The 24005-nt window shown below is 37.3% G+C and overlaps 1 protein-coding gene across 3 annotated transcripts in view; it reads left to right on the top strand.

Annotated features, from left to right (window-relative positions):
* Nucleotides 1-16671: 16671 nt before the first annotated feature.
* The window catches only part of LOC137951898 (uncharacterized), a 29238-nt gene continuing 21904 nt past the window's right edge, over nt 16672-24005 (top strand). For all 3 annotated transcript variants that reach the window (XM_068798874.1, XM_068798875.1, XM_068798873.1), the window contains exons 1-3: nt 16672-17176; nt 17583-17694; nt 18128-18220. In XM_068798874.1, the coding sequence (XP_068654975.1) occupies nt 16848-17176; nt 17583-17694; nt 18128-18220 (534 nt within the window). In that variant the 5' untranslated portion in view covers nt 16672-16847. The remainder of the gene's footprint in view (nt 17177-17582; nt 17695-18127; nt 18221-24005) is intronic.

Genomic DNA, 24005 nt, shown 5'->3' with positions numbered 1-24005 from the left:
TAAACATCCGTGACGCCTGTTTTTGGTTAGTCATGAAAGGTCAATTGTAAACTACAGATGTTTCTCCCAAGTCTCGTCTAATCACAATAATGTCAATAATGAGACAAAACAGAGGCTTGATTCAAACCGAATAATTTTTGTTGTTGTTTCTCCACAAGATATTAAAGGCCGTATTGGAAGCAACTGGTAGCGGTGACTGGGAGAGGGACCTAATCTAAATCTAAGCCGACGGAAATCATCTGGTGACTGGTATGAACCAAATAGGTGAGTCAAAATGGTTGCTGGTAGGTGAGTCAAAACTCAAAAAGTGCGAGAGGGAGGAAATTACAATAGATTTACAATAGACAAGAAACAGTAGAGACTGGACAGAGACATGAGAGAGATGCCCAAAAGGCACCAGGGAAGGGAACTGCCTCTCGGCTGCATGAACCAAATGCAAGATTTCCGTACTCTCTCTTTCTCAGTCGTCGAGCGAAGGCCCACAGACCACGGTGGAGGAAGCTTTCCATCGATTTAAATTCGAATATGTGTTGGCTGAGCGCCACGTAGAGGAGAATCAAAGAATCTCAGGATTGATGTGAGGAGATTGAGCGGTCCCAAACACAACGTGGTCTGCTTCTAATGCATGGGGAGTCGCTTTCGGGAACAAAGACGATGAGAGGGGTTATGTGGGAGTCTCTCATTGGTCGCCTCACTCGTTGCCAAATCCACTACCATTTCTCCCGAGGCTGACCTCACAGCATGCCTCACCCACATTATTACCCATATTATTTTAAAGCAAACACGGTGGTCAGCACTCAGCGAGCTGATTTTTATTTGTTCGTGTTAGGTTTCTATGCTATTTAGTGAAGGAGATTGATGGATAGATAAACCCAGTGCGGACCGTCTCTCTGAACTTACCAGACTGGCGAGGGTGCAGAGAGATGCGGCAAGTGCGATCTTAACAATCAGTAGTTGCTGTATAAAAACCCTGAACATGAAGAAACCGATCATCTAAGGAAAAAAAGACAAAGAACAGCGGCAGCAGCAGCAGCAGCAGAAGAAGGAGAAGAAGAAGAAGAAGAAGAATTCGAATAGATTAATATAAACTGATAAAATTAAGTTAATTAACATTTCAATAATTGGTTTCTTCAAATAAGCACAGTATGCACTCAATCCCGTGATAGTCACGAACTGAATCATTTGTTGTCTGCAGTAGTAATCAATCGACCGTGTCAAGCCAACATCCGAAAGAGGATCTTGAATGCACCACGATGAAGCAAAAACTTCATCCCCTAAATGGCCACGATATTGAAGTTTGTGGCAGCTGTCCACCTTGTTGCATCTCCAGTATCTAAGCGTCAGACATAGCACCAAAGCTTTCCATGAAAATCAGCTGAAACATGTGCAATTTGAGCCGTCTAATGTGTTGGTGCCTATACGAGTCGACCATGAAAAAGATTACCTAGACTTATCTCTTGCATACGGAGCTTTAAAATCTTTTTTTTGGAATTCAGCAAATGCACAAGTGGTGCGACCTATACTTTTTGCCTTCCCTATACCAAAACTGATACAGATGATGTCTAAGTTTGATTACGAGTTCCATGCGACGTGAACTGCAGTCCAAAGGGTCTTGTTTTTCAATTTCCGAATAATAAAGCTACATGTTATGAAATACTGAATGGTGGTTAACCAAAATATCATCGTAGTAGACCTTGTCATATTCTTCTCAGATTATAATTTACTAGCAAACTAGCATTGTATCTTACCTAAAACTTAAGAGGATGCCAACTAAATAGACAAACTAGCATAATTGACCTCGGACAGCTACACATTCACAAATTATGACACAAGATTTGCTGCCAATTCCAGGCCACCAAGTTATCCATTCATAGTGGACAAAAAACCTTCTTTAATTAAGATAGTATGTGCCAGTGGTGGCCGTATTGCACCAGTGATACGTATCGGGACCCAAAATCAGATATGTATGGGGGGTGTATTGGTTGATAAGGGTTGTCTCCTACCCCAAAATCCAAGACATATAAGCGGATACAAGTAACCCTGGTATGTGCAAACATAAACTCAAAATGCATAGTCCCCACTTCAAAGATTGTTTTAAGATTTACACTATATTTTTTAAGTCTTAGTTACATGTTACAATGGTTATACTACACCCAAATACAACAATGTAATGAATGATCAAGAATTGATCATTCTTAATATATGAGACATTGATTTAATAATGATATATCTCATCTGATCTTATGAACAAACATGTAGAATGCATAGTTTATTAGTACAAAAAATTTCTTTTAACTTCGTCTTGTCATTTTAGAAAATGTCACATATAAGGACCAGCTTTAACTTGGTATCAAACCGAGATGCATATTTTGTTACCCCTAGCTTGTGCTCGGTTTATGTTGTCCATGTCTTAGATTCATCATTTGTTTGTTTAAGTCTATTCATGAGGAGGATTGTTAATAGTAATAATTCCATTCAGATTTAAGTTTGGATGGGTTGTTACTTCATTTATACATATTCTTGCAAGTCAGCATACAAAAGAAATTCTTCATATCTAATTGATACAAAGGCTAATGTTCATTAGCAACAATAAAAATGAGAATATAAACAAATCAAAGTCTACCCACTAAAGAAAAGGTCAAAGTAGTCAACCACATAGGTCTAGGTATATCCTTTAGTGACCCACCTAGCTTTCAAACATCGATAGTTCATCGACATGATATTTAAATGTAAATACCACCAACAAGCAATAGTGTCCACTCTTTCTGGAGCATCTCCTATCCACATGTTGGGAGACTGTAGGGTCTTCATTTTTCTTTGATAGCTATATTGCAACCAAGATTATTCAAGATATCATACAAAGAAATAGTAATAGAAATAGATGACAATGACAAAGCAAAGGTTCCATATGACAAGGGGAAGGGATGAAAAGGGCATGACATGAGATTGTTGAATTTCAAGATTCCATAGCCTTAAAGATCTTTGGTAAAGAAGAAGAGAAGGACGAAGAAGAAGGAAGAAGAGAAAGAAGAAGAGGGAACAAAGACGTCCAAAGAGAGAGAAAGAACACGTTGGGAGACAAGAGGAGGAAGAGTAGGGTTATGGATTTGTCCTAACTCCCCCCCCAAAAGCATTATTTATAGATGCCAAAAGTACCAATATTACAAGTATACCCTTCACCCTAATAGGAGTGAATAAGAGACAACAATCATAAGAGAATTACATCAATGACACCCCAACTTATTCATATATTCCAACACTCCCCTTCAAGCTAGGAGGTAATGGCAATGATCCCGGTTTGAAACAAATAAAATAGATGTAGTAATGATCTCCTCCATCAAGTTGTTCCAAGGATAAGTACAAAACCTGACACAGACTCTCAAAAAGTAAAAAATGGGCAAAAAAACATAAGTTGAAGTCAATCTCAAAGGATTTTGAATAAAAATATTGATAATAATCACTAAAATGGGTAATACTTATCATTCACAAGATGAGGATAAAAACCCAAGGGTACCAATAAAAAGTCTCAATGGACTTAAAACACTCACATATATAAAAAAGGATAAACCAAAGCAACACACCATAGGGTGAGCCAAATGGGGTGGGTAAACGAGAGTCAAAAAAGGATGGTAGGAGAAAGGTTGCCAAGTACAAGGTTAATAGGGGATGAAAGGAAGAGAAGGTGAAGAAGTCAAGGCCCTCATGTGCTTTTATTTTTTGAAGTAATTCAAATTCTTCATGAAGGTAGATGATGTGAAATTTAATTACATCGGCTTTTATACCTCTCAAATGTACGAAACGTTCATGTAATCTAGCGGGAAGCGAGGGTCATATCCACAGGGAGAACTGAATTTTGTGTATTCTTCAGTCAACTAGCCTAACCAAATATGATGAATTAATCTGAACTAAACACTGATTATATCCTAAATTATCAAGCAATGATCTAATTAACTACTTGCACAACAGGAAACGTCAACTCTGGATTTTACCGTGATTCATGCTTCTCTCGAGTGCCACGTAACCATGAATCTGGATTCTCAATCCTTGCGTCTAGCCCCTCTCGGGCGCCTAGAGTTAAAGAAAAAGATCAGATTATAATACCAGAATCCAACCTAAATTATAATCCTGCCCTAACTAGCTAATTACTCGAAAAATTATGAAAACAAATATTCAATAAACATTAATTCTCAAATCAAATTTAATAGACATTCAAACCTAAGTTCAAGCTATAGGAAACTAATTAAATTAAAAAATAATGGATTACTCCCTTTCTTCTTCCTCTCGCTCAGGCAACAATTCTGTTCTCACGGTTGCTACAATTTCCAGAAATTAAGGGCTTCGGGTTGCAGAAGCAAGCGGTCGAAAGTGGAGGTGACGCCGGCGAAGAGGAATCGAAATCGGCACCGGAGGAGGTGGTGTGGCGGAAGACGAGATGGAAGCGAAATCCTCTGACTGGCTCTCTCGAGTCTCGGTCGGAGTCGGACTAGGCTCGGGAAGTGGTTGGAATGCGGAATCGGTGTCGGAGGAGCCCTCTTGAGTCACCTCTCGACCTAGCAAGCAAAAAATGGCAATATCGAACTCGCCACGACAGAGATTCTCTCGAGCTCTCCTCGGGTCTGTTCTCGGTTGCCAGATGGCAGTGGACGACGGTGGCGCGCGGCAAACGACGGCTGGGAGCAAAATCCTCTCGGGTCTCTCTTCTTTCAGTCGGCGGCTCCTCCTCTTTCTCCCTCCCGAGCTCCCCTTTCTATTGATCAATTTTGCCCTAAAAATCTCTCTTTGGCATTTTTTTAAATATCTCCTTCTCCACCAAAATTCTCCTGAAATTTCATAATTGAATCCATAAAAATGATTTCAGGAAGAAATAGACCCTAAAAACAATGAAATATAATTCAGGAGAGAAAAATATGTAATATAAACAGTGATTAATGCCAAATTCAATAAATGCACGTTTCATTTGAAAACAGATAAATAACCACCTATAACACAATTATAAGGGTTATTCTATTATAATTAACCTAGTTCTCATGTCAGAGTCTGGCATCTATCAGTAAACGTTTTCATATGTTTAATCTTCTAGGGTAATTCAAACTCCCCTACAGAGACAATCTTCTTCCCTTGGGGCTTCTTAAGAGCCATTGTAGAATTGAACTCTTTGAACCAACCGAAACCTTTAAGTTAGATTAATTCGACAATAGTCAGCAAATAATGAACCCATGGTAATCAATCGAGGATTTCTTTCTTAAATAACAAATTTTCAACTAGATAGACACACAAGTAGTTGCGGTGATGAGCCAATATCCAAATAGCACATAACATATATGTTGTTATATAGCAGCGAATAACATGTAAATAATGAGAATCCTTAAGTGTGATAAGGACACACAAAATAATCTGTAGCACCTTCAACCGAGAGTAAGGAAGCTTGAACCAAGAAATAATTTGTTAGTAATAAGCTTAACCAAGTGTTGTTAATCATCACAAAAAATAACTGAACCGAGTGTTGCTGGTTCCAACAACAGCTGCAAGAACTTCTCAAAAAATAGAAAAGAGTGAATAAAACAATAATGAATGCTACTTTCATGTTCACTGCATAAGTGATTAATTCAAACACCAAGCCCAAAGCTAGCCATACCATAGAACCAGAGAGTAAGCAACATTAAGCCAACTAATTAGCAGCCAATGACATACGTGTCCTATTTTTGAATATAATCCACGCTTAGTGATATAATGACAGAATGAAACCAATATTAAGACATGAGACAAAAGCTAGAGAACCAAAAATACTAGAATGATAATCACCTCTTCTGTTGTAAAGAACCAACGTTCGTTGCCAATATTTCTTCAAGAAAACAGAGAGCTTGCTGAAAAACAGGAACATGACCAACTCGATAAAGACAAGTAACTTGTTGTACCTAGCAGCAGAGAGTCTTTTTGATACATGTTGAAGAAGAAATAGCAACATGCTAGAAGCTTTCATCAACGTGTCTTCGAAGGTCTCTCAGCAGATAGCATCGTGTCTTTATTTTGCAACTAGAGAAATGGTGAATCCATAATTCATACACCTTGTTTGTTGGTAGAGTAAAAAACCACGTTTGTTGTTGAATGCTATTGAATTGTAATGAACCAAGAACTCAAATCTGTGAACGGTAGTGCAACGGAAGCCTATAGATCAGGATTCCATCAGTCGAAACTGACGGATCACCAATCCGGAACCAACGGATCACATAGCCAGAAATAGCCATTTTCTATTTTCAGTTTTATGTATAAATACTACATGTAATCTTAGTTATAATCATGTTGAATAAAGAGTTTTTCTTAAAGCTTTACATGGTATCAGAGCAGGTTGATCTACTGTTTCTCTAATCCCCATTTTTTCTTGCGAGAAGCTTCCCGTTGATCTCCTCCATGCTCATCGCAACTCTGCTTCGCTACTGTTGAATTTATGGAAAAGAAAAATACTTCATTGATTTCATTAACTTCTTATAATCAGAGTGCATGAATCTCTATTTAATAATAGAGGAAGGTAGTAGAGTCCAATTACAATAAAACAACCTTTGTCCCAATTACACCCAAACTCTAACACTTAAAGATAAGTCCTAATATAATTTAATAACTCAATATAGATAAAAAGACAAACATAACTCAAACTAGAACTCTTCTAGGAAGTGACTATAAGATAAAGATGCCTTTTTGAGTCATTTTTGAACTTCCAACTTTTGTGATAAGGATGCCAGCTTGTGGTAATCATGGTGGGTCCTACTTCTTATATGTTTGGACCCATCTCGTGGGCCTTTGTTGGTCGTGTGGCCCATCTTATAATATTCTTGGATATGTGGGCCTTCGTTGGTCGTGTGGACTTGGGCCTATCTTCCAACACTCTCCCCTCAAGTTGGGGGTGAGAGAACAACATGAACTCCCACCTTGCTGCAAATGATGTATATAATTTTTTTGTATAAAATGGTACATCTTCCAATATGCCTTCATCTTCTAACACTCTCCCTCACGTTGTTGCGTCCTTCCATGAGGCCCTTCTGACATAATATAAGTAAGAGTAAAAATTACTTCTAGCCAATAAGACATTGCTCCATACTCCTGTCTTAATGCTAGTTGTAGGGCACACTTAGTCTTGTGTAGGTAGTGTGTTTATCGGTATTGCTCTAAAGTGTCCACCACCGTGTCCCTCTATATGACAATGACTCTCAAGTGGTAGGAGTAATAAAAGCCATTACAGGGGGCGGGGATGTAGTAGGTTTATTTATAATGGTGTCCCAATCCGGACACCGTCTCTCATGGTGTCCCAACCGTGATTTTTTTAGAGTCAAATAAATTATGGTATGAGAAAAGGTATTGAGGCCACCTCTTCTTTAATAATAATGTCTCATCCAAAGAGACATAATAGCAACAACTGTAATGTAACATGACCATCTTCCAACACATATAACATGAACCAAAATAATAAACCTTGTAGAAGGACCCATGAAATAATCATAATCTGATATAAATATTTTTCTTAGATGCATAAGCTTCATCTTTTGTGCTCCCCCTTTCTTGAAAAAATTGGTCACATAAACTTATCCACAATATATGGAATAAAATACCTATTTCTTCTACTTCTTCTACTTCTCCTAGCTTGAACAAAATATCATAGATGCAGTAATAAGCCCAAATAACATAGATGTAGTAATAAGCCCTTAAACCAGGGAGAAGTGAAATGTTTTCCTGATATACCAACTCAAACAATGACGTAAAACAAAGGGCATGAATTTGGATCTTTCAATACAACAGAATACCAACATGACCTTTGATTCTTCCAATGCAAATAAATATTTAAATATAGATCAGATTGACATGAAATTTTCTCCTTATGAAACTAGACTTAAATAAATTTAATCCAAGTATAAATTTTTTTCATAAAATATAATTATCAAAAGATAAATAATCTGATAGATTTTGGTCTCTGTCATCAGACCGAACTAAGCACTCTTTCTCCCTTTTTTCCAGCATGACCATTGACTCTTCCAAGATCAATATCTTCTTATAAAAAAATTCAGATCGAGAATTGGTTGAATAAGTAAGAAAATAGACTTATAGATATTTATTTTGATATATAATTCTCCATATAAAGTCTCGTTCTTGATAGCTTAAAATACCTCCGAAGTTGAAGCTTTGTGCCGTTGCTCGAACTTTTTTTTCAATCTAACCTTTGCTGCTTCAAATATCGATTTCTCTTTGTAGATAAATCTGATTAAAAATTGGTTAAATATATAAGAGAATAGACTTACAAATATTTATTTTGACATATATGTCTCCATATAAAGTCTCGTTCTTGATAGCATAAAATACCTCGTAAATTGAAGTTTTTTGTTGTTGCTCGAACTTCTTTTGCAATTTGACCTTCACCCATTGAAATATCGATTTATTTTTGTAGATAACTCCATTGGAAAAAAATCATTTTTAATTGGAAATTAGACTCAAATATATTTCCATCAATATATAATTTGTAATACGAAAATCTCAAGATAGAGGTGAAAAAAGCAAAGCAAACTATGGGTGTAGGGATGGAACAAAATAACTACGAACCTAGATTTAGGGTTAAGGTTTAGGGTTTAGAGAAAAGGATCTCATTATCTTTATGGGTTAAGCAAGTCAACTCACAGAACCTGCTCTGATACCATGTTGAATTTATGGAAAAGAGAAATACTTCATTGACTTCATTAACTTCTTATAATCAAAGTACATGAACCTCTATGTATAATAGAAGAAAGTAGTAGAGTCCAATTACAATAAAACTACATTTGTCCCAATTACACCCAAACTCTAACACTTAAAGATAAGTCCTTGCATAATTTAATAACTCAATATAGATAAAAGACAAACATAACTCAAACGATAACTCTTTTAGGACGTGACCATAAAATAAAGATATTTTTGTGAGTCCTTCTTTATCTTCCAACTTATGTGATAAGGATGCCAACTTGTGGTAATCATGGTGGGTCCTACTTCTTATGTGGTTGGGCCCATCTTGTGGGTTTTCGTTGGTCGTGTGGCCCATCTTATAATACTCTTAGATATGTGCGCCTTCCTTGGTCGTGTGGGCTTGGGCCTATCTTCCAATAGCTGCTACCCACCACTGCGCACTGGCATAGTCATCGCCACTCTGATTTTGCGTTCCACCTTTTTCTCGTGGCGCCGCTTCCTATCACCGGAGTATCCTTTCTACCTTGATAGCCCTTCCTCCTCCAAGGACAGGCCGACACAGCTTGACGCCACCAACCCCTCGATCACCGACGGGAATTGCGCTGCTCTCACTGTCTCCTAGCATCAACTATGCTGAGAGTTCGCTAGATGCCGTGAACAATCATTCTCCATCCTAACACGAAGGCCCACCAAACGCTCCTTGACTAAGCTGGTATTTTCTCATGAGGGACCACTAAAATTGGTGTCCCAAAATTAATTTCTTTATTTTTTTTACTCCGAGTCGAGTCGAGAGTTAGCCAGTCCACGTGAACCCGGGTCGGTCAGTGGTTCCAACCTGAACCCAACTTGGTTCACATATCTTTAATAAAATAAAATAAAAATGGTCGCTGAATCCTTTTCTCATATTCTCCCTTTTCGTACCCTCATCCATATGATTACCATTAAACTCTCTTACACAACATACCTCTGGTGGAAAATCCAACTTCTTCCTCTTTTGGAAAGTAATAATCTTCTCAACTAAGTGGACGAAACCATTACACCACCACCTCAGATTGCTGCCATAGATTCTACCACCTCTACTGCAGAATATTTGCAATGGAGAGCAATGGATCAACGCCTTCTCAGCCTTCTCCTTTCCTCCCTCACCGAGGAGGCAATGGGCGAAGCGGTTGCCCTTTACACTGCACGCAAGGTCTGGCTCGCATTGGAGAATGCCTTCAGTCATTGGTCGAAGGCTCGGGAAATCCGACTCAAAAATGATCTCCAACAGTTAAAGCACGACAATCAATCCGTTATCGCTTATACCCGCATTTTCAAGGGTATTTGCGATCAACTTTACGCGATCGACATACCTGTTGATAACATTGAAAAACTCCACTGGTTTCTCCATGGACTTGGCACCAAATTTTCCACCTTCTCTGTCACACAAATGGCCCCCATGCCTCTCCCCCACTTATTTGACCTTGTCTCCAAAGCCGAGAACTTTGAGCTCTTTCAAAAATCACTAGAAAACTCTGTCTCTCTCCCGCTGCTACTTTCACTACTGCACCTTGAGAATCAGACCGGTTGGCTCGCCTCGACTTTGGTCAAACCCATGGCCAAACAAATGGTTTTGGCTGCCATTATGTCAACTGAGGCCGAACTCATTCAACACAAGGGCACCACCCTCTTAGCTGTCAGATATGCCATCTTGATGGTCACTATGTTGATTGATGCAACCAACGTTATGCCCGTAGTGAGTCTAATGAGTCTCATACCCATCTTGTAGAGGCTTTCACAAGATCGTGCACTCTCACCGAATTTGCACCCTCCGACTAGTTCTTGGATACTGGGTTTTTCACTCATATGTCCAATAAAATATCCATCCTGGATCAGTCCACTCTGTACACGTGTAAGGAATCTGTAATTGTGGGGAATGGTACATCCTTACCTATCTCCCACACTGGTATTCTCTCTCCTACCCCAAATATTCAGTTGTAAAATATTTTAGTTGTTCCACATCTCACTAAAAATATTCTCTCCATCAGTAAATTAACGTATGATTTTCCTTTAATCGTTACATTTACTACCAATCTTTTCACAATTCAGAATCATTTCACAGGAATGGTGGTGGCAACAGGTAAGAGAGACGGAGGCCTGTATGTGTTGGAGTGTGGTAACCATGCCCTTCTTTCTGTCCTTAAAAATAAATTTTTACATGCTTCCTATGATTTATGGCATGCTCGCCTAGGACATGTAAATCATTTTATTATTTATTCTTTACATAAACAATGACATCTCTATCTTACCTCTTTATTGCTTTTCCCATCCTTATGTAGTTCATGTCAACTTGCAAAAAATCATCGTATACCTTATCCACGTCATGAATATAGGTTGTCTCATGTCTTAAATCTTATTCATTATCACATATGGGGCCCTTCACCTATCAAATCCCATTTAAGATATGCATATTATGTTATCTTCATTGATGATTTTTCCCAATTCACTTGGCTTTATTCTTTGAAATTCAAATCCGATTTTTATGATATTTTTACCCAATTTCAAAAACTTGTGGTAAATCAATATTCGACATATATTAAAAAATTTCAAAGTGATGGTGGAGGCGAATTTACAAGTACTTGCTTCCAGACTCATCTTCGTACCTCTGGAATCTATCATCAACTTTCTTGCCCATATACACCTACCCAAATGGATGTGCAGGATGCAAACACCGTCATGTAACTGAGACTGGTCTGACACTTCTTTTCACTCCCATCTTTCTCCTCGTTTATGGGTTGAAGCCTTCAACACTGTAGCTTACATCATCAACCGTTTGCCCACATCACTGCTTGACAGTAAATCACCGTTTGAACTTTTATATGGTTCCTTTCCAAAATATGAAAATTTTCATCCTTTTGGTTGTCATGTATATCCTTGCTTATGTGATTTTATGTCTAACAAAATTTTTACCTCATAGTATTCCATGTATTTTTTTAGGTTACAATCCCTCTTATACAAGGTTTTGCTACCTTGATCCAATCACCTCACGGATCTACGTCACCCGCCATGCTCAATTTGATGAAAACACCAATATTATGGGCTCCAAATGGGTGTTTCAGACCAAATACCTGCCTAATGGATCCATTGAGCGTCTCAAAGCATGCCCTGCTGCCAAGGGCTACACTCAAATCCCTAGTCTTGATTACACTAAAACCTTTAGCACTGTGATAAAAGCTACTCATATCCGAGTTGTGCTCTCTATTGTTGTGACCAACAAATGACCTCTTGACCAATTTGATATCAAGAATGCGTTTCTCAACGGTACTCGCATTGAAAATGTTTAAATGGAATAACCTCCATGGTACATTGACCCTCATTTTCCGCATCACATTTTTTAGTTGCAGAAAACTCTCTACGGTCTTAAAAAAGCTCATTGTGCCTGGTTCCGGTGCTTTAGCTCCTTTATCAGTCAACTTGGATTCTCTTGCAGTCATGCTGACCCTTCTCTATTTGTCTTTCATAAGTATTTAGATACTATATATTTGCTCCTCTATGTTGATGACATAATTATTACTGGCAACAACTCAACTCTTTTCACCAGGTTCACTAGTGACTTAATTCTAAGTTTGCAACTAAAGATTTGGGTCTGCTCAGCTACTTTCTTCATCTTGAAGCTTTGCCAACTACCAATGGATTATTTATCAGTTAGCTCAAATATGAACGGGATATTCTTACTCGAGCTCAACGACTTGATAGCAAATCGGTTCCTATGCCTATGGTCATTTTACAGCATCTGCCCACATATGGTTCTCTATTTTTGGATCCCACTCTCTACAGGTATCTCGTTGGCGCCCTTCAATACTTGACCAGCACTCGTCCTGACATAGCCCATGCGGTCAACTCTGTTTTTGCCAATTCCAACATGCTCACACTGAAGATCATTTTCTTGTTGTTAAACGTATTCTTCATTATGTCAAAGGTACCATTCACTTTGGCCTTACCTTTCACCCATCCATTACTCCTGGTGCTCTAGTTGCTTACTTTGATGTTGACTGGGTTGGTTGTCCTGATACTCGTCGCTCCACCTTTGGTTATTTCATTTATCTTGGAGACAACTTGATTTGTTGGAGTGCTAAAAAATAGCTTACGTATCATGTTCCAGCTGTGAATCTAAGTATTGTGCTCTAGTGCACACTGTAGCTGAAATTATTTGGCTTACGTATCTTCTTACTGATCTACATGTTCCTATTCCACAACCACCTTTTCTCTTATATGACAACAAAAGTGCAATCTTCCTCAGCTCCAATCCAATTTCTCACAAGCGCACCAAACATGTTGAGTTAGACTTCCTTCGAGAACTTGTTGTTGCGGACAAACTTCACACGCAGTATGTGCCATCTCACCTACATGTTACCTATATTTTCACCAAAAATATTCCACGCCCTCTCTTTGAATTTTTTCGTTCCAAACTTCATGTTGGTTCCAATCCAACGCATCACCGATCTGGAACCAATAGATCACAAAACTAGAAGTAGCCATTTTTTGTTTTCAATTTTATGTATAAATAGTACATATAATCTTAGTTATAATAATGGTGAATAAAGAGTTTTTCTTAAAGCTTTAAAAAATCCAGTCCTTCCTTATTCAATTGTTAAGGATGAGCAGCGAAGAGCGAGCTGAAATTGAGAAACTTTGAATCCATCATTCAAAACCCATGAAGTTGAGAGGTAAGATGATCATGTATACGATCATGCCTTAATTCACTACTTTTCCTTAAGTTGCCTAAATTTTTAAATAACAAAGATATGCTTCTACGTCTTGCCTTCTGTATGAGATTTGAGCCTGGAGAGCTTCCAGGTTTCTGAATTGGAAACTTCCCAAGTGAAGACAAAAAACTTAGAAACTTTCTTTTGTAGGCTGGTTTTCCAAGTTCAAATTTTCCAAGGTTCATCATGGCATCCAGGACATGATCAAATTTCCGAAAAAAATTTCTCTTACTTCTTTTCTTACATCAACATAAAAAACGATGATTTTGAATTACAAAAAGAGGCAAGGATTTTGTTGTTGGTTCCTGACTTAAAAGAGAGACCACCAATACTGAACCTCAAATATGAAAAAGAATAAACGGATCCCAATCTCGAATTCTTTCGTGTCTCAATGAAAGCACCATGACGATAAGCCTCAGGAAACACCTCCACAAATTTACACTAACTCAGGACAAGAAGCAGTGAAGTAATACGTTTCTGCATACCAAAACTCAGATATTCGGAGTAGCACTAAAGCCATTTTTTTAAGTAGAATATTTATCATGAATGAGAGGAAAAAAAGAAGACTAATTCACCGAGTAGCATGAAGAGCTTAAAATCATGATCAAAGTCATACGAATAGCATGAAGAACTCAAAAAAAACATGATCAAAACCATAAGGCGCAATTGATTATACGGATACATGCATGAACAAACCCATGATCATCAGTCAATTAATCATCCACTGAACAACCATGTAGTCTTTAACACTGAACAACAACTTAATATTTCATAATCCGAGCAACAAAGAAAAAATAATTGGAATCCTGAAATCACTGTTCTGATACCATATTGATTTTCAAGATTTCATAACCTTAAGATCTTTGGTAATGAAGAACATAAGGAAGAAGGAAAAGGAAGAAGAGAAAGAAGAAGAGAGAAGAGATAAAGAGAGCAAGAGAGACGTCCAAGGAGAGGGAGAACATGTTGGGAGAAAAGAGGGGGAAGGATAGAGTTTGGACTTGTCCTAACCCTTCCTCTCAAGCTTTATTTATAGATGCCAAAAGTACCAATATTACAAGTATACCTTCAACCTAGAAGGAGTGAATAAGAGACAGAAATCTCTTGGTTCTCTCTGCTCCTGTTTGGGAAATAAAAATTAAAGTATTTAGTATCTCAATTGATAATGCCGCATTTAATGATATTTGTATGAGAGTTTTGAAAGATTATTTTTTAAGAAATAGGAAATTGGTTTGTGGTGGAAAATTATTTCGTGTGAGTTGTTGTGCTCATATTTTGAACTTATTAGTCCAAGATGGTCTTGCTCAAATTAAGGATATCATTGAAAATGTGCGTGAGAGTGTCAAATTCATAAATTTGTTTGAGGCTACACTTTACACTTTTTCTAAAATTGTTTAACAATTACAACTAGGTAAAAAAAATGTTGGTTATTGATTGTCCAACTTGTTGGAACTCCACTTATGATATATTTTGTCTTCTGCATTAAAATTCAAAGATGCATTTTCATGATTTCAAGATTGAGAACCAACTTACCAAGTTTTGATGAATGGGAAAAGGTTGAAATAGTGTGTGGGATTCTCAAAGTTTTTAATGCAGTCACTACTGTAATTTATGGGAGTGACTACCATACTTTTGATTTGTACCTTAGTGAGGTATATAAGGTAAAAGAAGTTCTGAATTTTAATGAAAATGTTTTCATTAAGATAATGGTTAGTAGAATGAAAGAGAAAGAGAAATTTGAGAAGTACTAGGGTGAAAGCAATTTGTTGATGGTTGTTGGTTCAGTTTTGGATCCAAGGGTCAAATTAAGATTCATCGAAATATGTTTTCTAGAGATATATTCCAAGGAGGAAGCTATAATGAATATAAACTTAGTTTGACGGACCTTATGTGATATTTATGATGAATATGTATCCATATATAATATGGAGATTAGTGATGAAGGGATTGCTTCAAGTACTAGCTCTACGGGTGTTTCCACAAGTTGTAGGTTACATTCTTTATCAAGTTCAGGTTGGTCAAAGTTAAGGACTTATATGAAATAAGTGGAAGTAGTGAATTTACCAAGGTCAGAATTGGAAAATTATCTTGAAGAAGGTGTGTATATTTGTGAGGAAAGTTTACAATAGGATTTTGATGATTTAGAATGGTGGAAAGTGAATAATTTGAAATTTTGGGTATTATCTAAGATAGCAACAAATATCCTTATAATTCCGATATCCACAGTAGGTTCAGAATATACCTTTAGTGCTGGTGGTAGAGTAATAGACCCATATCATTCTTCCTTGGCACCAAATAGAGTTCAAGCTTTGATTTGTGATATTGATTGGGTTCGGGCTATTCACGGTGTTAAGAAAAATTAAAAGGTGAACTACTTTTGAATAATTATTTATTACGATATTTTTAGTTTCATTTATTAAATTTTTGTTTGATGATTACAAATTGAGAAGAAGATTGTAGAGATAATGCTACCAGTTACTTGATTTTTCATCTTTTTCTCATCTTGGTAATTTTAATGTTTTTTCACTACATTAAGTAATTAGTAGTGGTAAAATATTTTTTATTAAATAATAATAAATTTTATTCTTTTGTTTTTGTCATAGGTGGAGATTTTGCTGAAAGAGGACTTCGTATATTGTTTTCTAGCACAAAGAGAAAGAATTAGAATTTATAAATTTATATTGGTTATATAGTTTTTATTTGGGTGATTGTAATTTGATATTGATATCTCAATGATGTTTTTGTGTTAGATTATTAAATAAAATTTATGCATAATATTATGCATTATTTATGATCAATTTTATGAAGTGTATAAATAATTTTATGCAAGGTCTATATACAAAGGTTATGCCCAATTTTATGTAAAATATATACATAATTTTATATATATATTATTTGACACAATTTTATATAAAACTTTAAATGTAAGTTAGAGCTTGAACTTAATTAAAATTATTAGGCTTGAATTCGATTACAATTTTAGGCTCGAGGTTGGGTTTGGCTTGAATTCGAGTTCTAAATATTTAAATCAAACTCAACTAAAATATAGGCAGGTATGGGTTAAGTTTGATTGGATGCCACTCTTACTCTCATCCCATTAGGAATTGAGATAAATACAAATTATTCAGAATTCCCAGGGACCAGCTCAGCACACATAGGAAATTCGGCGTGGACCCATCTCCTCCGCGATAGGCTTCCTAATTTCCTATCCTCTCTCTGTTCTCCGAGCTCTGCACTCTGTACCTATCCGGAGGTCGATTCCTTATGTTGGTCCGTGACCTCCAGTGTCTCGTCTGACTGTTTTGAGACAGTTGCCGCCTTCTTCCAGCCCACCGTCGCCGGCTGCCGGCGGCGCACAGTAATCGTTAACAACAAGTTGACGGATAGGGATTACTATCCTCAATGGAGATTATCTACCTGCTCTCTTCCATTATCACCGCGAGTGTCACCACCGTCTTTCTCTCTTTGCGCCTCGCTCTTCAATCCCTTCTTCGTGTGGTCTTTCCCAGTCGGTGTTCTAAACAAAGCGACAAAAACGGCGTAGTCTTCTACGAGGGCGTCGTACGGCACGTGCGACGCAGACCCATCTTCCATGCTTTCGAGTACCCAGTTCGCTATGCGCTGGTGGATCTCGACCTGGCTACCGCCGCTCTAAGTCTGCCTTCCTCATTCTTCACTTCTCACCTCTCAGCAGATGAAGCTCGCCGCATCGCCCACACCAACGGACCAGTGTAACCTCCAACTCAGAAGCCAACCCAGCTCATTTACCTGATTACCAAACAATATCGTTACGAAAAGCGCAATGCGGTTCAAGTCATCTGCGGTTTTCTTTCGTTATTTTCCCATGAATGACTGACAGAGTCAGTGTTTTTATTCCCATGCTTGTCTCTTTATTTTCTATTCCTGATCATTCTGTCTCGTTATGTTTTTTTCCCCCCTCTCGTCACATTTATGACATTCCCAAAGTTCTGTAACTTCGCTGAAGTGAAGGTATTTGAATGAATACTTTTACTTGAATCGATTTAGAGAGAGTATATTACATGGCAATAAACATAACTTATTTGCTGCTTGGTTGATTGTAAAGTCTCCAGGACAGTGTCGTTTCATGTGACAACCATTCTAAATTCTCATATACAGGTTCTTTTTGACTATACCGCCTAGTGTGGGGTATGAACAAAATCCATTGAGTGTCTATTATTGCTACAATCTGGAGGAGTCCACCTCACATCTGGAGAAGTGCATAGCGGAGGTAATGATTCTGTAATTCATCCTCAACTGATAACGTTTCGACAGGAAAACAGAACACTTGGATAGTTAATTTTGCTGTAGTCCTATTTCATTTTTCCTCTGGTCTGCCGGTGTCTCGGCAAGTTCTTCAGGTGGTTGATAGGTGAAATTTGCTACATATGGTGGAGATTGATAGTTTGATGATGCGTCTACGTTTCTAGAAACACCTACTTGTGTATTTTGTTCTTCAATGTTAAATTTCTTTTTCAGAAAAACAAGAAAACGAGGAAAAATAAGAGCTCAGACTATCTATTTCTCTACAGTTTCCCTTGTTCTTTTTTCCTGCCTTCGGTTGAGAATTGTCAGTTTCTTGATGGTGTGCTGCCTTTTATTTGGATATGATACTCTCAGTGCTTGTAATACCAACTGGATGGTTATGGTTGTTTTGCTTTTAGGTGACAAACTCACCATGGGGTGAAAGAGTCTATTTTCCTTTTGATCTGGATTCTGATGTTGTACCAAAGAGTCTACATGTCAGTCCCTTTATGGTATGATTCTTTAATTGATCCAGCTATTTATTTCATATATTATTCATTTGTATGCTTGAATAGATCTAAAACATATGTGTGAATTGTTCCATTTATAGCTGTATAGTTGTCTTGGGATGATGCATTCTATCTCTGAAATTTTTGTTGCCTATTTATAGTTTCCTAATTTGGTTTGATTGACAAAGTAATTTGGTACTTTAAATCAAGTGAATGAAATATATGTGTTAAATATAATGTTAAAGGGTAGTTTGGTCATTTTACATAGTCTGATTAGAGTACCAGTAACTTCAGGAAGTCTGTAATTGTCTATGGTCCAATTTTAACAATTTCTGGACATGTATCTATGAAGATGTAAGGTGTACTTGTATGAGGGGTAGAGAGATCTTTTCCTCTCAACTCACTTAAGTTAATAAAGAGGGATAGGGGGCTCATGCTTTCCCCCCTAATCCAGAGCTTACACTCTTTCTCTAAATCCCTTTTTTCTTCTTTTCTTAACTTCCTCTCACTCTCCACTCTCTTTTCCTCAACATTTTGCATGGTATCAACGCAATAGGTCCCGATTGCAAGCCAATGAAACATCCTCTCTCCTTCTATGTATATTGCATTATCTAAGAAAAGCGAATCTCTGGGTTTGGTCTTCACTGGTATCAAAATTTTGATTTTTTGTTCTCTTTCTTTGCCATAACCCTAGAGTTGATGGTTTCTACAGCTAGTTAAACAGTTCTACACTTGATTGGTGCCCCAAGAGGGTTTTTTACTTGGGATTGTCCTGCCCTCATTGAGCGCAAACTCCAATACTGTCTACTTTGCCTGCATCCTCCTCTGGGAGGCTTAGTCAGTCCTGATTTTGTGAATCATGGTGATTTTTGTTGGAAATTTCTGCAGTTCAAGTATGCTATATATTATTGGGTGTTTGTACAGTTATTTGACGAAACCCTAATTGGGATCTGTAGGGCCCATTTGGTGTGTGCAACTAAACTGTTTTTTTGAGCTCTTAATTGGTTTTTACCTTTTTTTGTGGCCGACTCTAGTGAAATTATTACTCCTTAAGAGGCATAAGCTCAGAAGGGAAATATTCAATATTGATTACTTAAAAAAGATTGAATAGACACAACTATCTTAAGGCCAAAAGAAAATCAAATTTTATCACAGATGACCCACTAGTACTCCTTACAGATTATTGGAAAGCAGAGGATAGACAAGTAATGACTTGGTTGTTGAACAATATGAACTTGAGATTAAGAAATCAGATTATTAATTGTGAAACGGCCAAGGAGATATGGAGGTGTCCTCGGAATCACTATGTGCATAGGAGAGTAATTTGTCTCAGATTTCTGAGTTGTATGCTAGACTCTTGCAAGACATACTACAAGAGATCAGCATGTTTTCCATTCACTAAGCAACAAGGATGTAGTTAGGGACACAAACATTTATGTAGTTAGGGCTCAGTTACTTGCTTCGGATAATTGTCCATCACTCTCCATAACTTTTAAAAAAGTTATGCGGGCAGAGACTGCAATTATGTCCAAAAAAACAAGGATAATAAGAATGTTAGTGCATATGCATTTAATTCCTTTGGTCAATCAGAGTCTACTCAAGGTCGTGGAGGTAATATTTGAGGTAGGGGCAGAGATGGTTCTGGTAGAGGATGAGGTTAGAATGATGGAAAAGGTGATAGAAAGTGTACTCTCCAACACCTTGTTGTGGAAAGAGGCACTGTTTAGCAAGGTATTGTAATATCTCTTTTCTTTTAATTCAGCTTACACATCTCATTTCAAAAAAAAAAAAAGTGTGTTCACTATGAAAACACCACCTACTTCTCTGACAAGTGTTGGAGTAAATTTGGCGAGCCTACTTGGGCAAATTCATTGACTCATGAAAATACTGAGCCCCAAACTCGACATATGGTTCGTTCGACATATGGTTCGTATTTTACTAGGAGCACCAAATGAAATGCAACAACTGGCTCAACCTATGGCTCAACTTGCCTCTATTTCAGCTCCTTCCTCTTCAGTATTTGTTGCACAACTTTCACTTCCTATAGCTACTCTTGCCAGCTTAGGTATGTCTGCTCTACATGTGCGTCTTGGGTCTTCCTGGTTAATTAACTCAGGAGGATCCACTCGTATGTTAGGCATGTCTTCTTTGTTTACTGGTATGAGGGAGTCTTCATTAGTTAAGCATGTTCTCCCCTTCCAATGCCATCTAGGAGTTGGTCATCCTTCTCCAGCGAAATTGGTCCAACTATTTCCTACATTCTATTAAGTTTATCTTTTCAATATGAGTCTTGTCAAATGGGCAAACATTATCAAAGTGTTTTTCCATGGTGTCAGAAGAAAAGTAGAAAGTTGTTTGAAATTGTTCTTTTTGATTTATGGGGACCATGTTCAGTTCCTAATATTTTTTTCTACAAATATTTTGTTTCTTTTATTGAGGATCTTAGTCCTCACTAGTTGGGTCCCTCTTATGGGAGAATCTGAAGTATTAGATGCATTTCAAACTTTTTATAATGAAATAAAAACCCAATTTGGTGTATCTCTCCAAAATTTTCGTACTCATAATAGATTGGAATTCATGGATCATAAGTTTCTATATTTTGTCAACATCATGGTATATTTCCTCAGTCATCTTGTATTTTTATTCGACAACAAAATGGAGTAGTCTAGCGTAAAAATTGGCAATTATTAGAAGTAACTCGGACAATGCTTCTGCATATGCATGTATCCAAGTCTTATAGGGGAGATGTTGTACTTACTGCATGCTTTCTTATTAATAAAATGCCTTCGTCTGTACTTGGAGATCAAATTTAGTGTTGAGTTCTTCCTACTACATTATTTCCATTGTCACATCGTATTTTTGGTTGTGTATGTTTTGCCCATGTTTTCAATACTTCTACCACCACTTTCGGTCAAGTGTATTTTTCTTGGGTATTCTAAGACACAGAAGGGATACAAATATTTTTGTCTTTCTCTTAGGAAAAAGTTTGTCTGTTGATGTGGCCTTCTTTGAGGATGTGTCTTTCTTCTCTTCTTTTGATACAATGTCTCCTTCATTAGTGAGAATTCCAGGTGTTGTTGCTCTGCACCTGTGGGAGATATCTTTAGTCCACCACAGTCTATTTCTGCAAAAAACCACTTGTAGGTGTATCAACAAAAGCAACATGGTCAACAACGTGCCGCAATTCGCTCTCTTGCAGTTTCCAACATCCTTTTCATCTTCAAATCCTGAAGTGATTTATATCTTCCTATTACTCTTTGTAGAGGAGTTCGTTTCTTTACTTGTCATCTCTTGTCCCATTATGTCTTTTTTGATTAGTTATCTATAGGGTACATGCAGTTTGCTTTGTCATTGTTTTCTTGTACTATTCCTTCTTCTTTGTAGGACACTCTTCTCTCTCCTTAGTGGAAGCATGTGGATGTTGAGATGAAGGCGTTGACTAATAGACGTATGTGTAGTTTATGTGATGTTCCTTAAGGTGCATTAGTTGTGGGTTGTTGTTGGGCATACACAGCTAAATACAAAGTAGACGGATCTATTGAGCAATACAAAGTTTGGTTGGTGGCCAAAGGGTATGCTTAGGCATATAGAATTGATGCATTGGAGTCATTCTTCCCAATTGCACAGTTGACATTTGTCGATGTACTTGTATCGATTGTTGTGAACCATAATTTGCCACTCTTCTAGCTTGACATTAAGAATGTCTTCTTATATACCAATTTAGCACAAAAGGTTTATATGGAACAACTTCTTGGGTATGTTGCTTAGACAGAGACGAAAAAGGTCTGCAAATTGAAGAAGGAAATTTATGGGTTTAAACAAAACCCTAGGGCATGGTTTGAAAAATTCAGCCAAGTAGAGGCATTATGATCATTCATTATTTGTCATGAAGAGGTCATCTAAGATTGTAGTCTTTGTATACGCTGATTATATTGTTTTGTCATGTAGTGATGTGCAAGGTATTGAAGAAGTAAAGCAAAAACTAGCTAAACATTTTCAGACTATTGATTTGTGCTCCTTGGAATACTTCCTTGGGATAGAAGTTGCTAGAAGTAAAGCTGGCATTGTGTTAACACAGAGAAAATATGTGAGAGACATGCTATAGGAGTATGGTTTATTGGGTGCAACGCTTGTAAAGACACCATGGAAGTTTGAAATGACCTTCATGATGAACGTAGTGAAGAACTCAAGGATAAAACTATATCTTGTAAACTAGTTGGGAAACTGATCTAAACCACTTTCACAAGACTAGATATAGTCTTCTCGGTTAGTGTGGTAAGCCAGTTCATGAAACACCTTCACAAAGTTCATTTAGAGGTTGTTAAAAAAATATTGAGATATTTAAAGGGTCACCTAGAAAGGGACTGTTTTTTAAATCTCACAATCATCGAAAAGTAGAAGCTTTCTCAGATGCTGACTGTGCTAGTTCCAAGCTTTACAAGAAGTAAACTACTGGGTACTGTGTCTTCGTGGGCTGAAACAATGTAATCTGGAAAAATAAGAAGCAAAATATAGTGGCCCTGTCTATTGCTGAAGCTTAGTACAAAGCTATGGCTCATATAGTCAATGAGCTGAAGTAAGTGAGATCAGTCAGTCTTACAAGAATTGAGTCTACAGATTGATGCATCAATGACAATGTATTGTGATAACCAGACGCAATTTTTATTGCTGGCAACCCAATATGAAAAGCAAGAAGAAAGAAGGCTAAAGAGAGAGAATGAGAGAGAGAGAAAGTGGAGTAGAGAAAATTGAGAGAAAGTGACTGAGTTGGGGGACTTGTGCGTCCCCCAACCTCTATTTATAATTAGGCTTGAGTACAATTTACAATATTGCCCCTACTTTAAGTGAAAACCCTAATTCCCTATATCTCCTATTCTATGTGTCCTCTTTATATGAAATTTTGTCCATAGACATAGTTTGACATGTAGAACAAGATTACATCAAGAAATATATATAACAACAAAGTAAAATGACCAAAATACGCCTATTCTTGTTTTTCAACACTCTCCCTCAAGCTGGAGAGTATATGTTGAATAATCCTAGCTTGCCATAGAAGTTTAGAAATTTACGCTTTACCAGTGCTTTTGTTAGGATATCTCCGAGTTGATCACCATACTGAACATATGGAGTAGTTACCTCTTTCCTCATTATTGCATCTTGAATGAAATGATAATCTATCTCTATATGCTTTGTTCTTTTATGAAAAAACTGGATGGCTTGCAATGAAGATTGCCGCCTGGTTATCACAATACATAATCATAGGATTGATTGAGCCCAAATTCTTGGACAATAAATTTTATCTACATTAGCTTACTGACTGCATGGGCCATTACTCTATATTCGGCTTCTGCAATGGACCGAGTAACAATATTTTGTTTTTTACTTTTCTAGCTGACTAGATTTCCTCCCAAAAATACATAGTATCGAGTGGTTGATTTTCTATCAAGCTTGGAGCCGGCATAGTCAGCATTGGAGAAAGCCTCAATCTTCAAGTGATTATTAGGTTTGGAAAGGAGATCTTTTCTTGGTGCTCCCTTTAGATATCTCAAGATTCTTTGTGCGGCCTCTAGGTGAATCTTAGTTGGATGCTTCATGAATTGATTCACTAAACTCACTACAAATGAAATATCTGGTCTAGTAACTGTACCATAAATGAGTTTGCCTACTAGCCTTCAATACATTGTTTTATCTTTCAGTTTTGGACTTTGATCACCATGAAGATCAAGTCCTACTTCCATAGGTGTATCCGCAAGTTTAGCTCGTAGAAGTCCATATTCTTGAAGCATAT

The sequence above is a fragment of the Aristolochia californica genome, unplaced genomic scaffold (assembly GCF_029961685.1).
Source record: "Aristolochia californica isolate CCGP_79_NKW_82.1479 unplaced genomic scaffold, dmAriCali1.0.hap1 SCAF_15, whole genome shotgun sequence".
NCBI classification, from domain to species: Eukaryota; Viridiplantae; Streptophyta; class Magnoliopsida; order Piperales; family Aristolochiaceae; genus Aristolochia; species Aristolochia californica.
Note: the sequence above shows the minus strand (reverse complement) of the source record. Positions and strands in the feature narration are given on the sequence as shown.